This window comes from Saccopteryx leptura, chromosome 10, assembly GCF_036850995.1.
Source record: "Saccopteryx leptura isolate mSacLep1 chromosome 10, mSacLep1_pri_phased_curated, whole genome shotgun sequence".
Lineage (NCBI taxonomy): Eukaryota > Metazoa > Chordata > Mammalia > Chiroptera > Emballonuridae > Saccopteryx > Saccopteryx leptura.
In genome coordinates this window covers 45,676,926-45,703,515 of record NC_089512.1, presented here as the reverse complement: position 1 = coordinate 45,703,515, position 26,590 = coordinate 45,676,926, and the positions used below count along the sequence as shown (strand labels likewise).

The window sequence follows — 26,590 nt, the reverse complement described above, 5'->3', positions numbered from 1 at the left end:
AAGGTTTATGCTGTTTCTCTCATTTACTAGAATATCTGCTGTCTGGATTAATGATGAAGTTATTGCCTAATTTCGTTAATTTTAGAAGTTTTTCTTAACTACAATTAAAAACTTTTTCTGTTTTAAATTGGATTTATGTTGTGGTATTTTTCATTTGCACTATGTGAATTATATAGTGTTTTAATTTGGAGGAAGTACTGTATCTTAATGATTTTTCATGCCTTGACTCATTTAATTAAGTAGATATATTATGACTGCAGATGAAGAAATTGAGGCACAGACGTTCAAGTAAATTTGCTCAAGAAACTCATGTACTTTGGCCTCTATTTCAAACTTCATTTAGGTAACATTTAGAGGTTCCAGTTTGTGCTAGCTCTGGAGAGAAGATACAAAGGGAATACTAAACAAAATTGTGTTTTATTTTGTCAAGTCCATTAATGTTGCTAAGCAGCATTTTTATTGGTAGCCTATTGATATAGTGTGCTGAAATATATAGTAACACTTTTTATTTTATTTGGGAGAATGGCACAGTGTTGTCACTCAACACAGTCCTTAGGAAATATTTTACAAGACTGAATACCAAATATAGTACTGGAGACAAGCAGCTCTTGGCAGTACAACCACCCTCTGACCTTGAAGAAATGGGGAGAAAGGAAAAAGGACTTGCCAAATCTGGCAGCCTAGCCCAACAATGTTTGTTTACATTTAGTTGGCCAGATACACATCATATGGTCAGCCTGTTTGAGAAGAAGACTGAGAATGCAGTATTTTTAGTTGGAGTCATTGCCACCTTCAACTTCTCTTAGGGAAGAAGAGGAAAATGATAATTGAGTAGGGGACAGTGTCTGTCTTAGATACAGCAGGTTTCTAAAAAAAAACAGGTATTTTGGATGGAAAAGACATTACTGTTTTTTGTTATAACTACATTTTAGTTGATTATGAGGTAATCTTAAAAATATTTAAGCCTGACCAGGCGGTGGCGCAGTGGATGGAGTGTCGGACTGGATGAGGAGGACCCAGGTTCAAGACTCCGAGATCACCAGCTTGGACCCAAGGTCGCTGGCTTGAGCAAGGGGTTACTCAGTCTGCTGTAGCCCCATGGTCAAGGCACATATGAGAAAGCAATTAATGAACAACTACAGTGCCACGACAAAAAACTGATGATTGATGCTTCTCATCTCTCTCTGTTCCTGTCTGTCTGTCCCTGTCTATCCTTCTCTCTGACTCTCTCTCTGTCTCTGTGTAAAAAAAAAAAAAAAAAAATTTAAAATTGAAATTTTTTGTGGTTCGGTGTTTATGTGTTCAGTGTTTATGTATAAACCGGAGGGCATTTCGTACACTGACTTGGTGGATTTGATTATTTTCACTTTGATTGTATCTGATTTACTCCTAACATAATTTTAAAAAACCTCCGTATACTTGACCCATTTTTCAGTTGAGGACAATGAAGCTTAAGTAGGTTAAGTCACTTGGTCAAGGTCAAAGAGCTAAGAAATTTCAGAGCTGAAACAGATCCTAAATTTAAAAAAAAAATCCATGCACTTTTCACTCTGCTAACAATATTGCTCTATTTATTAGACACGGACGGACTTCAAGCAAAACACTTAGAACCAGTTGTTATTTTGATTTTTTTTTCTATTTCATTCGTTCTTGCTTTTTTTCCCTTCTTCCTTTGAGTTCCACTGATCTTTTTAAGCTTTTAAAGCTTAATGATTGCTTAATGAAAGAAAAGAAATATAAATTTACCTTTAAGTACTATTTCAATGCACTTTACAAGTTTTATTATTTTCATTTTCATTTTCGTTCACTTCTAAATATTTCAAATTTCTTTCTTTAATTTATGGGTTGTTTGAGCAATAATATATTTTCATTTTTTAAATATCTGACCTTTAATTTTTTCTTAAATGGCTGATTCCTAATTTAATTGCATTGTGGCCCTGTCTGGATAACTTGATTGGTTAGCAGGGGTAGTCAACCTTTTTATACCTACCGCCCACTTTTGTATCTCTGTTAGTAGTAAAATCTTCTAATTGCCCACCAGTTCCACAGTAATGGTGATTTATAAAGTAGGAAAGTAACGCTACTTTATAAAATTTATAAAGCAGAGTTACAGCAAGTTAATGCATATAATAATAATTACTTACCAAGTACTTTATGTCAGATTTTCGCTGTTTGGCAGAATAAATCTTTATAAAACAACTTACTATAGTTAAATCTATCTTTTTATTTATACTTTGGTTGCTCCACTACCGCCCACCATGAAAGCTGAAACGCCCACTAGCGGGCGGTAGGGACCAGGTTGACTACCACTGGGTTAGAGCATCGTCCTGATATGCAAAGGTAGCCAGTTTGATCCCTAGTCAGGGCGTGTACAGAAACAGATTGATGTTTCTATCTCTTCCTCTCCCTTCTTCTTTTTCTAAAATTACTAAATAAGTTTTAAAAATTGCATTGTAGTTAGAGACCATGAACTTTATAATATTGCTTCTTTGATATTTTTTACTACATCATTCATGATTTTGTATGTGGAAAATTTTGTAAATATGGTCTTAGGTACAGAGTTGTATGTAGATCTATTATATCAAACTTGGTGAAAATTTTAAAAATGAAATATTTGTATTTTAGCCTTAAATTTCTAGTTTTAATATGTTGAGTAATTTGGCAAATGGCAACTCAGGAACTTATGTTTTATTATTTATTTAATATTTTATTTTTATAATACTGAAGAGGAAATAACAAAAACTATATTTCCCCCATGCATAAGACATACTTTTTTTCCGAAAAAATTGGTGTCTAAAAACTGAGTGCATCATATATAGTGGTTGTTGATTTTTAAACTTGTATTTCCTGCTGTTTTGTGCTTGTTTTTGCACTTGTTGAACACCATGATTCATCATCAGACACAGATGAGGACACGCTAATAATAGATGGGAGTTTTGACAGTGATGAGGATTGTATGAATTTTATGATGAATAAAACTTGGGTTCAATAACTTTATGTAATACATTTTTTTTTAAATTTTGGCCCCCAAATTAAGGCACGTCATACATGGGAGCATCTTATACATGGGGAAATATGGTAATTGATGAATGCGAAACAGTTCCATTATAGGAACTTGAATTTTAAATTAGGTCATGATAGAAATTGTGAACAAATCTGCAGCTTAAGTGGAAAAGCAAACATCAACTTTATTCCTGAATGTCTTATTAAAGTTTTAATTTTGAAATAATTTTTTTTTTTTCTATTTTTCTGAAGCTGGAAACCGCATGCGTCCGACTGGGATCCACCCCGCACGCCCACCAGGGGTGATGCTCTGCCCCTCCGGGGCGTCGCTCTGTTGCGACCAGAGCCACTCTAGCGCCTGGGGCAGAGGCCAAGGAGCCATCCCCAGCGCCCGGACCATCTTTGCTCCAATGGAGCCTTGGCTGCAGGAGGGGAAGAGAGAGACAGAGAGGAAGGAGTGGGGGGTGGGGGTGGGGGTGGAGAAGCAAATGGGCGCTTCTCCTATGTGCCCTGGCCGGGAATCGAACCTGGGTCCCCCGCATGCCAGGCCGACGCTCTACCGCTGAGCCAACCTGCCAGGGCCTGAAATAATTTTAAAGTAAGAGAAAAGTTGTAGAAATAGGGTAAAGAGCTCCTGAATACCCTTTACCCAGAATTACCAATTGTTAACATTTTGCCACCTATGCTTTTTTATTATCATTCCCATTTTATATATACAAATTGTATCTTTTTTTTTATCATTTGAAAGTAAGTTGCTGCTATCATACACCCTTTCACTCCTAAATATTTTGGTGTATTTTTTCTAAGGATGGGGCACTCACTTAAAAAACCCCATAATACTGTTACTGACTTTAGTGGTTTGCCATTTGGGATGTTCTGTTTAAGAATGAGATATGGTTGTCCCAAGGTTGTGTTTTCACTTGCAGCAAGAAAAGAAGACTGGGTCTAATCTGTGATGGTACAGCGGATAAAGCATTGACCTCGAATGCTGAGGTCACTGTTTCAAAATCCTGGGCTTGCCCAGTCAAGGCACATATAGGAGATAATGCTTCCTGCTCTTCCCCCATTCTCTCTCTCTCTCTCTCTCCCCTCTCTAAAATGAATAAATAAAGTTTTTAAAAAATTTTTAAAAAAGAAAGAAAAAAAGGAGACAGTATATTCACATCCAAAGTTCTGTTTCCCCAAAGAGAGGCTTAGCCATTCTTACACAGATTGATTTCTTCTTTGCTGTTGGCTGCATTTATCCAGCTGAGTTTCTGCTTACAGCTGCTTCTGCAAAATACCATATTACATTTTAACATTTATTTATTTATTAATTGATTGATTTTAATTTATTGTGTTTACATAGATTCTAGTGTACATTTTAACATTTAGTGAGAATAACTTTGCCCTGGCCAGTAGCTTAGTTGGGTAGCTTAGTCAGTTAGAGCGTTTTCCCAATACGGTCAAGTTTATGGGTTCCATCCCTGCTCAGGGCACAAAGAAGAATCAATCAGGGAATGCATTAGTAAGTGTAACAACAAATTGATGTCTCTCTCTCTCTCTTTAATAATCAATCAATAAAATACATATATATTTTAGTTGTTCATTGATTGCTTTCTCCTATGTGCCTTGACGGAGGTCTGGAGAGGCTCCAGCTGAGCCGATGACCCTTTGCTCAAGCCAGCAACCTTGGGCTCAAGCCAGCAGCGTGGCATCATGTCTATGATCCCATGCTTAAGTTGGTGACCCCGCATTCAAGCTGATGAACCAGTGCTCAAGCTGGTGACCTCAGGGTTTCGAAGCTGGGTCCTCAATGACCCAGGCTGATGCTCTGTCCATTGCACCACCACCTGATCAGGCAAAAAATATTTTTAAGTTAAAAAAATAGTAACTTTTGGCTTTGGCTGGTTCACTCAGCAGTAGAGTGTTGGCTTGGTGTGTAGAAGTCCTGGGTTTGATTCTAGGTCAGGGCACACAGGAGAAGCGACCATCTACTTCTCCCCCCCACCATATCCTCTCCTGCAGCTATGGCTCAAATGAGCAAATTGGTTCCGGGCACTGAGGATTGCTCCATGCCCTCACCTCAGGTGCCTGAAGTAGCTCAGTTGCCGAGCAATGAAGCAGCAGCCCTAGATGGGTGGAACAGCAGCCCCAGATGGAGGTTGTCAGATGGATTCTGGTTGGGGCACATATGGGAATTTTTCTCTGCCTCCCTACCTCTCACTTGATTAAAAAAATAATAACAACTTTTAATAATAACTGCCTACACCTTGAGACCCTTATCCTATCTAACTGTGATCAAAATTAGGAAATAAAATATAACACTAGGCAATACGGTTATATAGTCTATGGACCATATTTTGATTTCTCTAATTGCCCCAATGATGTTCTTCAAAGCAATTATTTTTTTATGGTCTAGAGTCCAGTCCAGGATCATGGGTTGAATTTAATTTTTATGTGAGTTTGGTTGTTTTTAATTTGTAATGTTTCTCAGGCTTCTTTTATCTCTAATGATACCAATATTGTAGAAGAATTCAGTTCATGATATTACAGAATGTTCCTTAATTTAAACTTATCTGATATTTCCTTATAACTAGATTCTGATTATGCACTTTGAGCAGAAAACCTTGGAAATGATATTATAAATCCATCTCAGTGCACTTGAAGAGGTGCAGATGTTAGTCTCGTTGTTGGTGGTCATTTGGTGGCTTTGATCTATCTGGCTAACATGGTGTGTGTCTGGCTTGGCTGTAAAATTTGAATTAATATGTATTTATTGGGGAGATATTTCAAAAGTATGTAAATACAATTTTTCTTACCAATTCTCATCTATTAAGTATAGTATTGTTGTATCGGAACAGCAAGATGCCACACAACACAATCAGTTAGCCAAATTAGGGAGTCTTGAATTAACCGGCTGTGTGGACCGCATGGAGACCTAAGTCATTCAAATCAATGCAGTGGGGAACACAGCTTGGGGCTGGCTTTTAAAGGGAAAATTACATACTGACGGAGGAATGGGGAGGAGAAGAAGCATAGCAGTAAAACAAAGCAGTGAAACAAGCTTTCTTACAATGTTTATATATAGGGCTAATTCAGGGAGAAACATTCTGAGAACACTTGCTACTTTGCAAAGCTAGTCCAAGGCCACAGTCTGGGAAACCAGCCTCAAGGCCTAGAATAGGGAGTATTTTCAGAAAAAGGAAGTTCTGCTAAAAATCTTGTTTTAGAGAAAGTAAGTTTTGCCAAAAATTATTCATGTTAAGAGCCTTTCTTTTCCACACTTCAGTATTTGTTGATGATTCTTGCTTAGAAAATAACAAATGGGGGATTTTCTAACTGCATCATTCCTTTGTACAGGGTGGGGCAAATGTAAGTTTACAATTGTGAGTACACAAAACATGGTTTATTCTTTTTTTTTTTTTTTTTTTTTTTTTCCTGAAGCTGGAAACAGGGAGAGACAGTCAGACAGACTCCCGCATGCGCCCGACCGGGATCCACCCGGCACGCCCACCAGGGGCGACGCTCTGCCCACCAGGGGGCGATGCTCTGCCCATCCTGGGCGTCGCCATGTTGCGACCAGAGCCACTCTAGCGCCTGAGGCAGAGGCCACAGAGCCATCCCCAGCGCCCGGGCCATCTTTGCTCCAATGGAGCCTTGGCTGCGGGAGGGGAAGAGAGAGACAGAGAGGAAAGCGCGGCGGAGGGGTGGAGAAGCAAATGGGCGCTTCTCCTGTGTGCCCTGGCCGGGAATCGAACCCGGGTCCTCCGCACGCTAGGCCGACGCTCTACCGCTGAGCCAACCGGCCAGGGCCCATGGTTTATTCTTATATTATTATTTATTATTGTATTTTCCATATAAACAACTGTAAACCTACTTTTGCCCCACCTTGTATTGTTGGCATTGTATTATAAAGAAGAGCTTTCCCTTCGGCCTCATTATTTGTTCATATCAGTATGGACACCTGGAAAATTATTTTATTCAATGAGATTATAGTTTATTATAATCTATTACTATCAATATGTTCTTTGGTGCACATTGTTTATTGGTTGTAGACTCTTTAAGCTGGCTCCTGTATACTTTTGATAAGATTCCATCATTTTGGCCCTGGCCGGTTGGCTCAGCGGTAGAGCGTTGGCCTAGCGTGCGGAGGACCCGGGTTCGATTCCCGGCCAGGGCACACAGGAGAAGCGCCCATTTGCTTCTCCACCCCTCCGCCGCACTTTCCTCTCTGTCTCTCTCTTCCCCTCCCGCAGCCAAGGCTCCATTGGAGCAAAGATGGCCCGGGTGCTGGGCATGGCTCTGTGGCCACCGCCTCAGGCGCTAGAGTGGCTCTGGTCGCAACATGGCGACACCCAGGATGGGCAGAGCATCGCCCCCTGGTGGGCAGAGCATCACCCCTGGTGGGCGTGCCGGGTGGATCCCGGTCGGGCGCATGCGGGAGTCTATCTGACTGTCTCTCCCTGTTTCCAGCTTCAGAAAAAATGAAAAAACAAACAAACAAACAAGATTCCATCATTTTTTGAGCCCTTCCTTACTTTAGGTACACTAAAATGTTCTAGGTTTATCTTGCACATTTTCTGCCCCAGTCCTGGAATTGGCTGTTTCTCCAAGAAGGCCTGTTGTTTCTTTCAGTGGGTTGTGGAAAGTATAATAAAGTCTTAATATTTCAAAGTCTGGTATTTATCACTTGTTAGTGGAATTAGCTGAGTCAAATACTTAACCTCTCTAAACTCTAATCATTATCTGGAAAATGAGGATTAAAATGGTATATATGTCTTACAGTTTTGTTGTGAGGATTAATTTAAGCAATTCACTTACAAAAGAATGTATATCACATAGGATAGATATTGACATAAATGTCAGTTATTGTTATTACATTGACATTTCTTTTTTTCTTTAACAGGATGTTCTTTTTAAAGAATTATTGAAGACAAAGTTTTTTATTTTTGTTTTTTAAATGGCTTTACAGAATTTTAAATCGAATACAATTTGACATGACGGCAAAAAATGTAAGTATTTGTAAACTTTTGAATGTAACTATTTTTAAAGAGAGTTCTTTTTCCTACAGGTATTTTTTTCACCACTCAGATTAATCAAATTCAGTTTCCTGCACTAATTAAAATTGTTTTTGTTTATGCAAAGAACAAGATAGTAAACTTTAATGCTTTGAATACAGTACCTTAACAAGCACAGTAGCATTTCTATAAATTGCTACTAAGTTACTCCTCAACAGCTGCAAAATTGCTTTCTCCTGAAAGTTTCCCACCCTTCTCCTTTGTTGGGTACTGTAATAAATTTGTTTTAATATTGCTGGAGAGTTTCTTGCCCTTATTGTTTTATTTGGTTCAGTTTTTGTCTTTTGGATTTACTCAGGGAAATGTATATACTCAGACATTGTTTAGAAGAAGCTTGCTATCCTCTATGACATGTTCCTGAGGTTACATTAGACCTTAAATGTTTTGAAGAAGTTATTCAATTTCTTTTTTGTTGTTGTTTGAAACTATCATTTCTGAATCTACTTTCTTTGAAGTCACTTTCTGATTGTCACCCTGTATCAATGGACTTACTTCCAGTTAGGGTGAAGGTTACATTAGACCTTAGATGTTTTGAAGAAGTTATTCAATTTCTTTTTTGTTGTTGTTTGAAACTATCATTTCTGAATCTACTTTCTTTGAAGTCACTTTCTGATTGTCACCCTGTATCAATGGACTTACTTCCAGTTAGGGTGAAGGATTATGCCAGAAAGTAAATACTACAGCATACAGGGAATAACTTAAATGTAATTGCTTTCCTCTTCCTATATATTGTTATATTGGAGTCTTTGATTACAGGCTGTAGAAACCAGTGTAGACTATCTTAAACAAAAAGGAGTTTACTATAAAGATATAAGGATGTTTCAAGGAATTGAAGAGTAGGATTTTAGTGGGCCCTCAGAAAGATCTGAGTCCAGGAGCATGAACTCTACCAGGAATTGAGGCAGTATTTGGTTTCTACCTGTCATCTCTGCTTGTCTCTGTGCATCTGCTTCATTACTCTCTCTCTCTGCAAGTCATCTTCCTCAGTTCCCTAGTCAGCATCTCAGTCGACATGTTACAGAACCAGCCTGTTCGGAGAGAGATGTGAAGGGAGGGACAGAGGCAGCCTGACAGATTCTGTCTGCCTGTGTTAGCTCCAATTTCAGACTCCTTGGCTCATTGGGAAGGACTTCTGGCAGTGCTCGAGTCTGATATCTGCTAGTGCTTTGGTTAGTTGTGACCAGGAAAAGCAAGCAGTATATTAAGTAAAAAAAAAAAAAAAAAAAAAAAAAGGTCTCCTCATAAGCCAGACAGATTGTTCTAAGTATATACTACCATTATACATTTAATGAATAGCTTTAAAAAAATAAACCCTTGCCTGACCAGGCGGTGGCGCAATGGATGGAGTGTTGGACTGGGACACGATGGAACCAGGTTCGAAACCCCAATGGTTGCTGGCTTGAGCGCGGGCTCATCTGGTTTGAGCAAGGCTTACCAGCTTAAGCCCAAGATCGCTGGCTTGAGCAAGGGGTCACTCGGTCTGCTGTAGCCCCCCGGTCAAGGCACATATGAGAAAGCAATCAGTGAAAACTGAGGTACCTCACTGAAGAATTGATGCTTCTCATCTCCTTCCTTTCCTGTCTGTCCCTATCTGTTCTTCTCTCTGTCTCTGTCAAAAAAAAAACAAAACAAGAAAACCCCTTATTACTTATCTCTGCTTTGCTATTATTAATCTTGCTTTTAGCATGCATTAGTGGCTATAAGCAGATAATAGATTTTGCTTCATTAACATTTAGTTAATTTTGTTAGGATAAATTATCAGGAGTAGTTTGCTTTATTTTATTTTATTTTTTTCCATTTTTCTGAAGCTGGAAACAGGGAGAGACAGTCAGACAGACTCCCGCATGCGCCCGACCGGGATCCACCCGGCACGCCCACCAGGGGCTACACTCTGCCCACCAGGGGGCGATGCTCTGCCCACCAGGGGGCGATGCTCTGCCCATCCTGGGCGTCGCCATATTGCGACCAGAGCCAGGGAGTAGTTTGCTTTAATCTAGGACTCTTGTATATATTTGTTAAAGTGTTAATTTGGGGAAAAGCAGAAGCAAAATTTTAGTCTGTGTATTGAAAATTTTTTTACGGGATATTACCTCGATTTTCTCTCCTTTAGTAAAAAAGGGGATGTGAAAGTTATCCTGAGCAACAAGGTGGTATATTTTGGCCTGACCAAGTGGTGGCACAGTGGATAGAGCGCTGAACTGGGATGCGGAGGACCCAGGTTTGAGACCCCCGAGATCGCTAGTTTGAGCGCAGGTTCATCTGGTTTAAGCAAAGCTCACCAGCTTGGACCCAAGGTCGCTGGCTTGAGCAAGGGGTTACTCGGTCTGCTGAAGGCCCATGGTCAAGGCACATATGAGAAAGCAATCAATGAACAACTAAGGTGTCGCAATGAAAAACTGATGATTGATGTTTCTCATCTCTCTTTGTTCCTGCCTGTCTGTCCCTCTCTCTGACTCTCTCTGTCTCTGTTTAAAAAAAAAAAAAAAAAGATGGTATATTTTGGCGTGATATATGCCTTGAATCAAATATAATCTTTCTAGTCATATTTACAATTTGTTATATTAAAAGTTGTTTCCTGAAAGTAACATAAAGCATTTGAACCAGTGGAAGTATACTCCCATTACTTTGTCTATATATTTGGAAGAAATCAATCAATGAGCAACACGTTTCTCTTTCTGTTATGGCACCCTGGTGGGGGGGAGAATTGATGAGTTGACCCTTTTCTGAAACCCTGCAGTTAGGGACAGGAAGAGACTAAAGCCTCAGATTGGGCTGCAGCATGTGGGAGATAATTGAAAAGGTGGTCTGAAAATGGCATCATGTTTACTAGCCATTCTGCAGTAGATAAGATCTTTTTTTTGTTTGTTTGTTTGTTTTTGTTACAGAGACAGAATCAGAGAGAGGGTCAGATAGGGACAGACAGGAAGGGAGAGAGATGAGAAGCGAAGCATCAGTTCTTTGTTGTGGCAACTTAGTTGTATAATAGAAGTAAGGACTTGTTTGGTGTTTACCCAGTAGTTCAGACAACAGAGTGGTGATTTGGGCTGGAGTAATGATATATTGGAGGTGGGGGAAAGTGTTTGGATCTGGAATGTATTTAAAGGGACAGCCATCAGGACTTACTAGTTAGGCAGACAGGGAATAAGTTAAAGAAGACTTGTCAGTATTGGCTTCTGTAACTCGGTAAAGAAGAACTCTTGGGTCAATGCAGGATTTTGTGGCAAACTCAAAAAATTATTTTGAATATATTGAAGTTGAGAGACCTAAAAACATCCCAGTAGAGATATCAGCTAGGCAGTTTGATAAATGACTCTGGAGCTCAGGGGAAAGCTTGGGAGTGGATATAGAAATATCGAAGTCATTTCATATGAAATTACTTTAAAGCAGAGGCTGTATGAGATTATATAGTACATTTATGTATAGAGAATTCATGAGGACCAAGCAGTCTTAAAGAATGGCCAGAAAAGGAGGCAGTGTTATCCTAAAGATCTGGGCACCCAGTGAAGAAAGTGTTCCAAGAAGGAGGGAATGATCAATTGTGTCACATGTAACTCTGATATGGAAGAGATTGCCCAGTCTTATGGAGGTGTCCTTAAACATATATTTAGTTATTTACATCTTTATTTTTTGTTTCCCATTTTGTATTTCTTTTATGAGAATGGTTTTTTGTGAAGAGTTACTTTTACCTTATTCGTTTCATACTTGGTCTCTTAATAGTTGCAGGCAACAGAAAGCCTATTCAAAACAGCTTATTACAGAAAGTGGAATATATTGGTTCCCATAACTGAAAAGTCTGAAGTACTCTGGCTTCAAACACGTCTGGATTCAGGAGATCAAATGATGGTGTCAGGGCTCTGTTTCTGCTTTTCCATCTCTTGGTTCTATATGATGACATACTGCCTACATTGGCCTTAAAATGTTTATCTCAGGAAGAGAAGGAAGTGTTCTTTTTTAGCATTTATATTTCATACTCCGTGCAGAAGTTTTGGTTGACCCTGCTTGGCCTACATGCTTAAACAAGCCAGTGAAGAAGGAAATGGGGTACCATAAATAGCCAGCTCTGGGTCAGGTTCTGACTAGAACTACATGGATTGTGGGATGGATCACTTTACAAAAGGAAGCTTTACTGAGATGGCAATGTATTCATTGTTTCTGGGTTAAAATTGTTAACCAGTCTGACCTGTGGTGGCGCAGTGGATAAAACATCAACTTGGAATGTTGAAATCACCGTTTCAAAACCCTGGGCTTGCCTGGTCAAGGCACGTATGGAGGTTGATGCTTCCTGCTCCTCCCCCCTTTCTCTCTCTCTCTCTTTCTCTCTCTCTCCCACACACACACACACACACACACACACACTCCCTCCCTCCCTCTCCAAAAATGAATAAATAAAATCTAAAAAAAAATGTACATAAAAAATTGTTAATTGGCCTGACCTGTGGTGGCACAGTGGATAAAGCGTCGACCTGGAATGCTGAGGTTGCTGGTTCGAAACCCTGGGCTTGCCCAGTCAAGGCACATATGGGAGTTGATGCTTCCTGCTCCTCCCCCCTTCTCTCCCCCTTCTCTCTCTCTCTTTCTCTCTTTTTCCCCCCTTCTCTAAAATGAATAAATAAAATCTTTAAAAAAAGAAAAAAAATTGTTAATTAATAGTATCTAGTATTCAGTGATTTTCTTATAGACCTAAATTGCAAGTGTGTCTAACTTAAGTTCACTCAGTATACAATAATTTGAAAGTTAATTCAAGGTGTATTTTTTGGCCTTGTCAAGAATCTTTTTTTGTTTTGCTTTTTTGTGACAGAGACAGATAAAGAGACAGAGAGAGGCCCTGGCCGGTTGGCTCAGCGGTAGAGCGTCGGCCTAGCGTGCGGAGGACCCGGGTTCGATTCCCGGCCAGGGCACATAGGAGAAGCGCCCATTTGCTTCTCCACCCCTCCGCCGCGCTTTCCTCTCTGTCTCTCTCTTCCCCTCCCGCAGCCAAGGCTCCATTGGAGCAAAGATGGCCCGGGCGCTGGGCATGGCTCTGTGGCCTCTGCCTCAGGCGCTAGAGTGGCTCTGGTCGCAATATGGCGACGCCCAGGATGGGCAGAGCATTGCCCCCTGGGGGGCAGAGCACTGCCCCTGGTGGGTGTGCCGGGTGGATCCCGGTCGGGCGCATGCGGGAGTCTGTCTGACTGTCTCTCCGTTTCCAGCTTCAGAAAAATGAAAAAAAAAAAAAAAAAGAGACAGAGAGAGGAATAGATGGGGACAGACAGACAGGAAGGGAGAGAGATGAGAAGCATCAATTCTTCATTGCAGCACCTTGTTGTTCATTGATTGCTTTCTCATACGTGCCTTGAGGGCGGGATGGGGGTCTACAGTGGAGCAAGTAACCCCTTGCTCAAGTCAGCCACCTTAAGCTCTAGCCAGAGACCTTTGGGTTCAAGCCAGTGACCATGGGGTCATGTCTGTGATCCCAGGCTTAAGCTAGCGACCCCATGCTCAAGCTGGTAACCTTGGGGTTTCAAACTTGGGTCCTCTGCCTTCCAGTCTGATGCTCTATCCACTGCACCACCCGCTGGTCAGGCAGGACTCTTTTAAATATGTAAGCCATAATACTCATTACAGAAAAATTAGAAAATACAAGTACAAGAAACTAGCCTAGAAATTATGAGTAAAATTTTGCCTGGTATGTATATAATATATCATATATACAATATAAACCAAATGTATGTGTTATATATATTTTTAGTAAAAATGAGGTCATACTGTTATGTAACCTACTGTTTAGCTTAACCTTCGTGATGAATATCTTTTCTTCTCTTGATAAGTCTACAACATCCTTTTAAATGACTGTTTTGTGTTATCTATTATGTAGACATTGCAATGGTTTTCTAATATTGGCCATTAAATGATTTCTATTTTTTTCTTTAAAAAATTTTTTAAGCCCTGGCCAGTTGGCTCATTGGTAGAGCGTCGGCCTGGTGTGCAGGAGTCCCGGGTTCGATTCCTGGCCAGGGCACACAGGAGAAGCGCCCATCTGCTTCTCCATCCCTCCCCCTCTCCTTCCTCTCTGTCTCTCTCTTCCCCTCCCACAGCCAAGGCTCCATTGGAGCAAAGTTGGCCCAGGCACTGAGGATGGCTCTGTGGCCTCTGCCTCAGGCGCTATAATGGCTCTGGTTGCAAAAGAGCGATGCCCCAGATGGGCAGAGCATCGCCCCCTGGTGGGAATGCCGGGTGGATCCCAGTCGGGCGCATGCGGGAGTCTGTCTGACTGCCTCCCTGTTTCCAACTTCAGAAAATACAAAAAAAAAAAAAAAATTTTTTTTTAAATTTGCTTACTTGTTGGATTATTTCTACAAGGCAAAGTCTTACGAAATTATTGGCTTAAAAAGTGTGTATTTTCTGGGGGTGGCTTTTGATTCATATTGCTAAATTGCATTTTATATAGAAAGATTCCACCTCCTGACCTGTGCACATACATACCTGACCAGAGTGGCGCAGCGGATAAAACATCGACCTGGAACGCTGAGGTCGCCAGGTTGAAACCCTGGGCTTGCCCGGTCAAGACACATATGGGGGTTGATGCTTCCTGCTCCTCCCCCTTCTCTCCCTCTCTCCCTCTCTCCCTCTCTCTCTCTCTCTCTCTCTCTCTCTCTCTTTTTCTCCTTTCCCCTCTTTCTAAAATGAATAAAATCTTAAAAAAAAAAGATTGCACCAATTTATAGATTCACTAGTAGTGGGTCAGAGTGTCATTTTCATTTACTTTCTTTGTAATCTTTGCCAATCCATCAGCAAAAAATGATATGTGATTTACAGTTCTCTGATTATATTGCTGATTAGGTTAAACCGATATTCTGTATGTTTATAGGTCATTGGCATTTCTGTTTCATATATTGTCTAGTTGGTATTGAAGTGTTAAAAGCCACTGCCATTTGAATAACTGATATTTGAATATTGCTTTGTGTTAACAGCATGTTTACATAATTTTAAATTTTATCTAGAAGTTCTTGAGTTTTTCATATACACACGTATTATCCCCATTTTGCAGCTACTGTAGCTACTGTTCTGAGATCACCTTGCTTGTGAATGCTAGAGCTTTGAATTTTGTTTTATATATATTGATCTGAAATGTTAAATATTAGTGAATTATAATGCTGTTATTGGGGAATATGGTTTGATCTTTAAAAATTGGGCTTGGATATTTTTTTTAATTTTTATTTATTTATTTTTTTAAAAATTTTTTATTCATTTTAGAGAGGAGAGGGAGAGAGAGAAAAGGGGGGGAGGAGCTGGAAGCATCAACTCCCATATGTGCCTTGACCAGGCAAGGCCAGGGTTTCGAACCAGTGATCTCAGCATTTCCAGGTCGACGCTTTATCCACTGCGCCATCACAGGTCAGGCAAGCTTGGATATTTTTTAGTCAGCAGACAAGTTATGAAAATTTTTTCATAAAATGAGTTCACTTTTTTCCTTGCTCTGTGAAACATTATAGAAAGATCTTTTAAAAATAATACAGGGAAAGACGAACTAGTGCTTTTAAATGCCTTTCCTAGCAAATTTTCTACTCTCAAACTGTAAAGTGTTTATGAAAACAGAAATTAATACATTTTTTGAAGTTTTGATTAAATAAGTTTTAGTAATATTTTATAAGCTCTGAATACAACCACCTTTACTCCCTCATGAGACCAAAATTAGCAGACAATATTGACTCACAGTTGATCTCTATCTTTTTAGAATATAATTTGTTGATTATTAAGGTGCAGGTGTACAGCTGCTTTAAAAGTTTCTGAATTTGTTTGCTGCTTAAGTCTGCAGATGTTGGACATTAAGAGCAGGTGTTTAAGCATACCAGTAACTCAGTAACTGAACTCTCGACTGTAAATATGTGGTTTCAGTTGAGGTTTTTGCTGTTATCTTTATATAATAACAAAAAGGTATAAACTGATGCTTTTGAAGTTATTGTAACATGTATGAAACAGTCACTGTATTAGGGATGGAATATGTTAAAGGCTGTCTTGGTCCTCTTTTTATAGAAGAGGTAGAGACATGTTAGTGATGCCACAGTAAGCTCTTGCCATTTGCAAATTGAAGACTTGGGAGCAACTCTGGAGATCCATACAGTAGTAATTTGCAAATTTTGTTGCAAAGCACTTACTTGACTTCTAAAAGAATACTTGTAAGAAGCTAGACAACTCAATTAAGTATCTATATCATTATCTACAGAGAATTAAAAGCTATGTTTTTTATGTCTTTGTCTCAGGTATTATAAAAATTTAACCCTTTGAGTAGTGAGTTTTTTTCATGCTCGCTAACCCCGGGAGTGAGTTTAATTTCAAAAAGTGAAATTAGTTCCAGTTACAGTTTTATTAACTTAAAATCATGTTTGTTTGATAACCAATTTATGGAAACAAGAAGAATATACATTCCCTTTTTTTAATGTTGCCTTACACATTTTATAAAAAAAAAATTTATTTCATGCAATTCTCACATACCTCCCATCTGTAAATAAAGAAGTATTGTTATTAGCACAATCTCAAATAAGTACTCGCATATGATGATATTCTTAGGACAATTTATAGGCTTACTTTTTTTCTTTTTTTTTTTTTTTTTGGTATTTTTCTGAAGTGAGAAGCGGGGAGGCAGAGAGACAGACTCCAGACTCCTGCATGTACTCTACCAGGATCCACCCGGCATGCCCATTAGAGGGTGATGCTTTGCCCATCTGGGCTGTTGCTCTGTTACAACCAGAGCCATTCTAGCGCCTGAGGCTGAGGCCGTGGAGCCATCCTCAGCGCCCGGGCCAATCTTGCTCCAGTGGAGCCTTGGCTGTGGGAGGGGAAGAGAGAGACAGAGAGGAATGAGAGGGGAAGGGGTGGAGAAGCAGATGGGTGCTTCTCCTGTGTGCCTTGACCGGGAATTGAACCTAGGACTTCTATACGTTGGGCCAACGTTCTGCCACCGAGCCAACTACTGGCCATGGCCTGTAGGTATTTTTATTTATTCCTTTTTTTTTTTTTTTTACAGAGACATAGAAAGAGTCAGATAAGGACAGACAGACAGGAACGGAGAGAGATGAGAAGCATCAGTCTTCAGTTTTTCATTGCGACACCTTAATTGTTCATTGATTGCTTTCTCTTTTTTTTTTTAATCTTTTTTTTAAACATTTTTAAAATTTTTTTATTTTTTATTTATTCATTTTTAGAGAGAGAGACAGAGAGGGAGAGAGAGAGAGACAGAGAGGGAGAGAGAAGAGAGAGAGAAGGGGGAGGAGCTGGACGCATCAACTCCCATATGTGCCTTGACCAGGCAAGCCCAGGGTTTCGAACCGGTGACCTCAGCATTTCCAGGTCAACGCTTTATCCACTGCGCCACCACAGGTCAGGCTGCTTTCTCATATGTGCCATGATGGTGGGACTAGAGCAGATGGCAAAACCCCTTGCTCGAGCCAGCGACCTCAGGCCCAAGCTGGTGAGCCTTGCTCAAACCAGATGAGCCCGCATTCAAGCTGGCGACCTCGGGGTCTCGAACCTGGGTCCTCCGCATCCCAGTCTGACGCTCTGTCCACTGTGCCACCGCCCATTCAGGCTTAAAAAGATTTATTTTATTTTATTTTTTTACAGAGACGGAGAGTCAGAGAGAGGGATAGACAGGGACAGACTGACAGGAACGGAGAGATGAGAAGCATCAGTTATTAGTTTTTTGTTGTGCATTGCAACACTTTAATTGTTCATTGATTGCCTTCTCATACGTGACTTGACCGTGGGCCTTCAGCAGACCGAGTAACCCCTTGCTCGAGCCAGCGACCTTGGGCTCAAGCAGGTGAGCTTTTGCTCAAACCAGATGAGCCCGCGCTCAAGCTGGTAACCTCGGGATCTCGAACCTGGGTCTTCCGCATCCCAGTCCGACACTCTATCCATTGCGCCACCGCCCAGTCAGGCTGAAAAATTTTTATCGTAAGAAATAAATAAAGCCTGACTGACGCTCTGTCCACCGCGTCACTGGCTCATCAGGCTGAAATTTTTTTTAACATAAGAAGTAAAGCCTGAATGGGCGGTTGCACAGTGGATAGAGCGTCGGACTGGGATGTGGAGGACCCAGGTTCAAGACCCCGAGGTCACCAGCTTGAGCATGGGCTCATCTGGTTTGAGCAAAAATTCACCAGCTTGGACCCAAGGTCACTGGCTCAAGCAAGGGGTTACTCGGTCTGCTGAAGGCCCGCGGTCAAGGCACATATGAGAAAGTAATCAATGAACAACTAAGGTGTTGAGACGAAAAACTTGATGATTCATGCTTCTCATCTCTCTCCGTTCCTGTCTGTCTGTCCCTATCTGACTCTCTCTCTGTCTCTGTAAAAACAAATAAAAAAATAAAGGATATTGAAGATTTTTGAGGTACCAGATTAGCATTGATGTGTCAAGATTACAAATCTACAAGGATTAAAACAATAACATAATAGTAATAGTAGAACCACTTATTAGATGCTTGCTTTTGTCAAGTTTTCAAAATGGAGTTTTTTTCTCTTGACTATAACTGTAAAAACTGTTTAATGATACTGCCATATTCAGTTCTGGTTCCAGGAAGTCCATTAAATGAAGCACATTAAATGAAATAAATTATCTGAAGGTGAATTTATAAACACATTTGCTATAGGCAGTTCTTCAAGTATCATACTAATAATAAATGTTAACATGAATTGAGTACTCTGTGCTATATGTTTTACATGAATTATCTTACTCAATCTTTCTAACCACTTGCATTGGTAAGTACCGTATTTCCCCATGTATAAGATGCGCCTTAATTTTGGGACCTGAAATTTTTTGGGGAAAAAAGCATTACATAAAGTTACTGAATTCAAGTTTTATTCATCATAACATTCATACAACTCCTCATCACTGTCAAAACTCCCATTTATTAGCTTGTCCTCATCTGTGTCTGATGATGAATCACTGTCTTCAGCAATGAGCACAAAAACAAGCATGAAAAAGTGGAAAATGCCAAGTAAAAAAACTACAACCATTGTATAAGGCACACCCAGTTTTTAGACCCCAAATTTTTCAAAAAAGGGTGCATCATATGGGGAAATACGGTACTTCTAGCACCCTCCAGTTTTTTACAGACAAGGAAATGGAAGTATAGAGAACTTGTGTGACCTGACCACAGCCACAAACATAGTAGTAGGCCTGATGAGCCCGAGTAGGAGCTTAAGCAGTGGACTTCAGCCAGTGGACCTCACTTTTTTTTTTAAGTGGGCAGAGTTATCAGTTATCCAAATAATTTATTATCCATCCAGACACCCATTTTTGTATACCTTTTCTTAAAATTATTCAGTTTGGTGGGATTGTTTTCATTTTAAAGAAATTTCTTACCTTTCATTTGCCAGCATCCAAAGATCACTTTATGGACGCATTTTTTCTACGAGTCCTACTGAGAAAGGCTTTGTATTTTCTGCTAGTCATCATTCCTGCAATTCAGGTGGCTGCTCTAGGTGGTTTCTACACATCCATAAACATTCCTTCAGATCTCAGGACATAACCAAGTTGTTCAAGAAACTAGAATCTTATTTTTTTTTAACAGGGACAGAGAGGAGAGTCAGAGAGAGGGATAGATAGGGACAGACATACAGGAACAGAGAGAGATGAGAAGAATCAATCATCAGTTTTTTGTTGCGACACCTTAGTTGTTCATTGATTGCTTTCTCATATGTGCCTTGACCATAGGCCTTCAGCAGACGGAGTTACCCCTTGCTCGATCCAGCAACCTTGGGTCCAAGCTGGTGAGCTTTTTGCTCAAGCCAGATGAGCCCACACTCAGCTGGCGACCTTGGGGTCTCGAACCTGGGTCCTTGGCATCCCAGTCCGACGCTCTATCCACTGCGCCACCGCCTGGTCAGGCCAAGAAACTAGAATCTTTACTTACTGTCATTGTCTTTTCTTTTTTAAGTGAAAGGAGGGGAGATAGTGAGACAGACTCCTGTATGTGCTCACACTGGGATCCACATGGCAACCCCATCTGGGGCCAATGCCTGAATCAACTGAGCTATTTTTAATGCCTGAGGTTTATGCACTCGGACCAACTGAACCACTGGCCGTGGGAGAAGAAGAGGGAGAGAAGCAAATGGTTGCTTCTCCTGTGTGCCCTGACTGGGAATTGAACCCGAGACATCCATATGCCAGGCCGACACTGTATCCACTGAGCCACCAGCCAGGGCCATGGACCTCACTCATGAATTGTATTAATTTTCTGTAACTTTTTTTAAACTTTTTTTTAAATTGGACGAGAGAGAGAGATACAGGAAGGGAGAGAGAGAGGGAGGAGAGAGATGAGAAGCAGCAACTCATAGTTGCTTCACTTTTGTTGGTCATTGATTGCTTTTTGTATGGGCCTTGGAATGGACAGGGGACCTCAAGCCAAGCAGTGACACCTTGTTCAAGCCAGTGACCTTGGGATCATTTTGAGGATTCCATGCTCAAGCCAGCGATTTTGGGTTCCAAACCTGGGACCTCAGCATTCTGGGTTGAGGCTCTATCCACTGTACCTCCAGTGGTTAGGCTTGTAACTTTTTTAAACAGAGAAAGCAACATACTCCTTGGGGAAAGGTAAGGGATTGAGAAGACAGGCCCTGGGTAAAAATTATTATGACAGCACCTGGAGTTGCTAAGCCTGCCTAGGAGAGAAAATCAGGCACCACCACATCAGCACAGGGCACAGCACAGTCCGAGCTCAGCAGGCCAGTTCACACACCACACAAAGCTGCTCTGGACCCAAGTTATAAAAATCTTCCCACTCATCATGAAACAAGTCCCACTTGTCTTCAGAGTTACATTGTGTTATTAATGGTCTTTATTTGAGCCATTACATGTCATAATGTTGAAAAGCATTACAGGCAGTAAATCTGAGTATTAAAAATTAATGGCAGATGGCCCTGGCTGGTTGGCTCGGTGGTAGAGCGTCAGCCTGGCGTGCAGGAGTCCCGGGTTCGATTCCCGGCCAGGGCACACAGGAGAGGTGCCCATCTGCTTCTCCACCCCTCCCCCTCTCCTTCCTCTCTGTCTCTCTCTTCCCCTCCCGCAGCCAAGGCTCCATTAGAACAAAGTTTGCCTGGGCGCTGAGGATGGCTCTGTGGCCTCTGCCTCAGGCGCTAGAATGGCTCTGGTTGCAACAGAGCAATGCCCCAGATGGGCAGAGCATCGCCCCTGGTGGGCGTTCCAGATGGATCCCTGTCGGGCTCTTGCGGGAGTCTGTCTGACTGCCTCCCCATTTCCAACTTCAGAAAAATACAAAAAAAAAATTAATGGCAGAATAAAGATGAGAAATGGTCTATCTATTGGCAACTTCATGGCTGTCACATTACTTGTTTTTAAAAAACTGTCAGTTACACCTGTAGACCTAGGTACTATTAATTAACATTAAATTAATTTTACTTTATGTGGACAACTTATATTTTCCCCACTTCAAGCACTATGGCAACATTTTCTTTTTTATACTTTTTTTTTTATTTTTTTATTTTTTATACAGAGTCAGAAAGAGGAATAGACAGGGACAGACAGACAGGAACGGAGAGATGAGAAGCATCAATCATTGGTTTTTCGTTGCACATTGCAACACCTTAGTTGTTCATTGATTGCTTTCTCATATGTGCCTTGACCGCGGGCCTTCAGCGGACTGAGTAACCCCTTGTTTGAGCCAGCGACCTTGGGCTCAAGCTGGTGAGCTTTTTGCTCAAACCAGATGAGCCCGTGCTCAAGCTGGCGACCTCGGGGTCTCGAACCTGGGTCTTCCGCATCCCAGTCCGACACTTTACCCACTGCGCCACTGCCTGGTCAGGCTCTTTTTTATACTCTTATAGTTGATACAATTCATTTTTATGTGGCTATATTATTTGATATGGACCTCTGGTGGAAGGTATAAAATAGCTTATTAAGTAATCATATAATTTTTTAGATTTTTTTTTAACTTTTAAAACTATTTTATTCAGGTTGGTTTGAATTCCACAAATACAGAATTAAGAGGATTTATAGATCAGAATCTCAGTCCAACAAAAGGTAAGGACAGTTGAATAAAAATTTTCTACCCTGAGCTAATTTTACTGCACTTGTTTTATAAAATATGAAGGTACATGCATTACTTTATGTTTAGTAATATTTACATACTATTATTGTGTTATCATATACCAAATAACTTGTATCATATGAAAGTGAATTACTTCTGAGAGATGGAGAGAAAGTGAATTTTCTCCATCTCTTTCCTAAAATATCTTTCAGGAACATATTTGAGTAGCGATCATATTACAGTTGAAACTATTTAAGTCATTTTCTTCTTGATATTCTTGTTTGAGAATCCTTTTTAAGTGGTTTAACTTGTAAGGAACCACAATGGAATGACTGAATATATAATTCCTGTGTCTAAATTGTGGCTTACTGGAGGAATACTTACATTAGAAAGCTGAACCACCAGTACAGGAACCTATATACAGGATACTGGTCGATTCTTTTAATATGTATTTTTCAACAGTATCTTTTAGTGTATAGAGAGTAACATACTGAAATATTTATGGTTAAAAAGATATGATGTCTGAGATTGGCTTCACAATAATCCACTGGGGTAAGAATTAAGTGAGCGGAATTTTAGTTAAAACAAAATTGTCCATGAGTTGATTATTTGTTTAAACTAGGTGATAGTTGTATGCGGTTTCATTATTTCTTTCTCTCTTCCTTTGTATATGTTTGAAATTTTCCATTATAAAAGGAGCAAAATGTATATACCATTGGGATACAAATAGCTATGAGAGAAAAACATCAGCTTCCTCAAAGTGTTTATGTCTAAGGTGAGCTATATACTTTGGAGAGAAGGTTAGAGAAATCTATATATCAGTATAAGAGTGTGTGGCTTAATAATAATGGTTTGTAGAATTCCTCTGAAGAGTTAAATACGTATTTTGAAACAAGAGAGATACTTCAAGGTTTGATGCTTCTTAGTTTTTTTTCTAAATTTTTTACTGTGGTAAAATACACTTAACAGAAAATTTACCACTTTAACTATTATTATATATATGGTCTACCGGAAAGTTCTGTCCGTTTTTGGAATAAAACAAAATACAAATTTTTCTTACCGTCAATAAACTTTATTAAATAATATAATTGCCATTATTATTAATGATTCCTTGCCAGTGTGAGGGCAATTTGTATACCCCATTTTTGAAAAATGTTTTATCTTTTGATGTGAAAAATTGAACCAGTGCTTGTTTGATATCTTCTTCATTTTTGAATTTTTTGCCATTCAAAAAATTTTGTAAGGACAAAAACAAGCGATAGTTGGAAGGTGCTAAGTCCGGGGAATAGGGTGGATGCGACAGACATGCTTCTGTAGCATTTCTTCCTTGTTGAAATTTGTAAAAATTACAGCGGCATAAATGAACTTTATCAGTAGCCATGGGTACACTATGGCTTCACACATAAGACTAACGTGAACCACCTTTGTTTTAGTTAATTTGCTATGTCAGTATGTATACATTAAGTGATAAAAATAGAGAGGCACATATGCGCCAAATAAACATGTGCTTACGTGTCGAAACTTATTGTGATAGAAACGGACAGAACTTTTCGGTAGACCTTATATATATTGAATAGTTTAGTGGTAATAAGTACATTCATTTTGTGCAACCATTAACACCATCCATCTCCATCACTCTTCATTTTGCAAAACTAAAACTCCATACCCATTAAACAGTTAGCTCCACATCCCCCTCCCCAGCCCCTGGCAGCCACCACTCTACTTTCCATCATTATGACTTTGATTACTAGGGACCTCATATAAGTAGAATCATACAGTATTTTCTGTTTTGTGACTGGCTTATTTCTTTTAGCATAATGACCTCAAGGTTCATTCATGTTTGTAGTGTGTGTTAGAATTTCCTTTCTTTTTAGGCCTGAATAATATTTCATTTTACGTATATACAGGGATAGGCAAATGTAGGTTTATAGTTATCCCTATGGAAAATAGAGGGGACCTCAGGTTACAACAGTCTCGACATAGTACGTTTTTAGTTTATGATGCTCACTCCCATAAAACCTTACAAAAATTGAGACATGAGTGTTTCAGCTTATGCTGTTAGCATTGTACTTACGGACTATGTGGGTGAACTAGTTTGGTTGAGTGCAGCAGAGTATGCAGTACAGCGTACAGTACAGTATATTTATGTCTTTTTCCTTTTTCTGTGGCTTAATTGTGTTCTAGATTATGATTTTATAACTGTTAGGATAGGTAAGTGACTTAGCCTAGGGTGTGTTTTTTTTTTTTTTATTCTTTCTTGTGAGAGAGACAGAGGGACAGATAGGGAGAGACAGACAGGAAGGGAGAGATGAGAAGCATCAATTCTCTGTTGTGGCACCTTAGTTGTCCATTGATTGCTTTCTCGTATGTGCCCTGACCGGGGGGCTACAGCAGAGCAAGCGACCCCTTGCTCAAAACAGTGACCATGGGATCATGTCTAGGATCGTGCTCTCAAGCTGGGGACCTTGTGGTTTCAAACCTGGGTCCACTGTAGCCCAATTCGAGGCTCTGTCCACTGCACCACCGCCTGGTCAGGCATAGGATCTGTTTTGATTTACACCAAAATTCGGGTTACCTCACTCATAGGAATGGAACTGTATTGTAACCCCAGCACCCCCTGTAATATAATAATTAATAAATAATAATACAAGAATAAAGTCTTTCTCATACTCATAGCTGTAAACTTACTTTTGCCCCACCCTGTATAGTAGTCCCCTACCTTATCCACAGTTACCCACAGTTTCAGTTACCCACAGAGTGAAAATATTAAGTGGAAAATTCTAGAAATAAACAATTCATAAGTTTTAAATTGTGTGCTGGTTTTTTTGTTTTTGTTTTTTTTTAGCGAAAGAGAGACAGAAAGACAGATAGGGTCAGACAGACAGGAAGGGAGAGAGATGAGAAGCATCAACTCATAGTTACGGCAACTTAGTTGTTCACTGATTGCTTTCTCATATGTGCCTTGACTGGGGGGCTCCTGCTGAGCCAGTGACCCCTTGCTCAAGCGAATGACCCCACGTTCAAGCTGATTAGCCTGTGCTCAAGCTGGAAACCTTGAGGTTTCAAACCTGGGTCCTCAGCGTTCAAGGATGCTCTATTCACTGCGCCACTGCCTGATCAGGCTTGTGTGCTGTTCTGAATAACATGTTGAAACTTCATGCTGTCTCACCCAGGACGTGAATCATCCCTTTGTCCAGCATATCCCCACTGTAGTCTTTGCCCTTTAGTCACTTAGTAGCTTTCTTGGTTATGGCATCAAATGTCAGTAATGTAGTGCTTGTGTTCATGTTAACACTTATTTTACCTAATGGTACAAAACTGCAAGCTACATAGTGATGCTGGCAATCTGGATATGCCAAAAGAAAGCCACGAGTACTTCCTTTAAGTGAAAAGGTTGTATGAATAGGAAAAAACAGTATACATAGGGTTCAGTACTATACATGGCATTCACTGGGGTCTTGGAACATATCCCTCTTGCATAAGGAGGTACTAGTATATTGTATTTTGCTTATCCATTCATCCATGATGGACACATAGGTTGCTTATTTTATTTTATTGATTGATTTTAGAGAGACAAAAAGAGGAAGAAGGGGGGGGGGAGAGAGAGAGAGAGAGAGAGAGAGAGAGAGAAGCATTTATCTGTTCTTAGTTGGGCACTCATTGGCCACTTCCCATATGTGCCCTGATGGGGGATTGAACCCGCAACCTTGGCATTTCAGGACATTGCTCTAACCAAGTGAGTTAACCAGCCAGGACCCACATGGGAAGCTTTTATGTTTTAGCTATTGTGAATAATGCTGTTGTGAACATGGGAGAACAACTATCTTCTCATAATAGCATATGGAATATAGTAAATAATATTGTAATAACTATATATGCTGTCAGATAGGTACTAGACTTATCATAGGGATCACTTCATAAGTTACATAAATGTGTTGACCGGTGGTGGTGCAGTGGATAAAGCATCAACCTGGAACACTGAGGTTGCATTTCAAATCCCTGGGCTTGCCTGGTCAAGGCACATACAGGAAGCAACTACTATGAGTAGATGCTTCCTGCTTCTCCCCCCACTTTCTCACTCCATCTCTTTCCCTCTCCAAAAATCAATAAATAAAATCTAAAAAAAAGGAAAAGTTATATAAATGTTTAATCACTATGTTGTATGCCTGAAACTAATATAATACTCTGTGTCAACAGTAACTGAACAATAAAAAATTATTTAAAAGAATATATATCTCCTCAAGACCTGCTTTTATTCTTTTGGGTATGTTCTTAGAAGTGGAATTGCTGGGCCTGACCTGTGGTGGTGCAGTGATTCAAGTGTTGCCTTGGAGCCTGACCAGGCGGTGATGGTAGTGGATAGAGCATCGGACTGGGATGCAGAGGAGCCAGGTTCAAAACCCCGAGCTTGCCAGCTTGAGCGCAGGCTCAGCTGGGCTTGAGTGTGGGGTCACCTGGTTTGAGCGTGGGGTCACTCACTCTGCTGTAGCTCCCCAGT

At 40.2% G+C, this 26,590-nt stretch overlaps 1 protein-coding gene across 8 annotated transcripts in view; it reads left to right on the top strand.

Moving 5' to 3' along the window:
• Positions 1-26,590, top strand: part of TFDP2 (transcription factor Dp-2) — a 191,264-nt gene that overhangs the window by 22,007 nt on the left and 142,667 nt on the right. For 3 of the 8 annotated variants that reach the window (XM_066350489.1, XM_066350490.1, XM_066350488.1), the window contains exons 2-3: positions 7,892-7,997; positions 22,019-22,085. In XM_066350489.1, coding sequence (XP_066206586.1) covers positions 7,983-7,997; positions 22,019-22,085 — 82 coding nt within the window. In that variant the 5' untranslated portion in view covers positions 7,892-7,982. Of the gene's footprint in view, positions 1-7,891; positions 7,998-22,018; positions 22,086-22,788; positions 22,868-26,590 lie in introns of those variants that run through there. The other 5 variants (XM_066350493.1, XM_066350497.1, XM_066350495.1 and 2 more) reach the window with 3 other exon arrangements.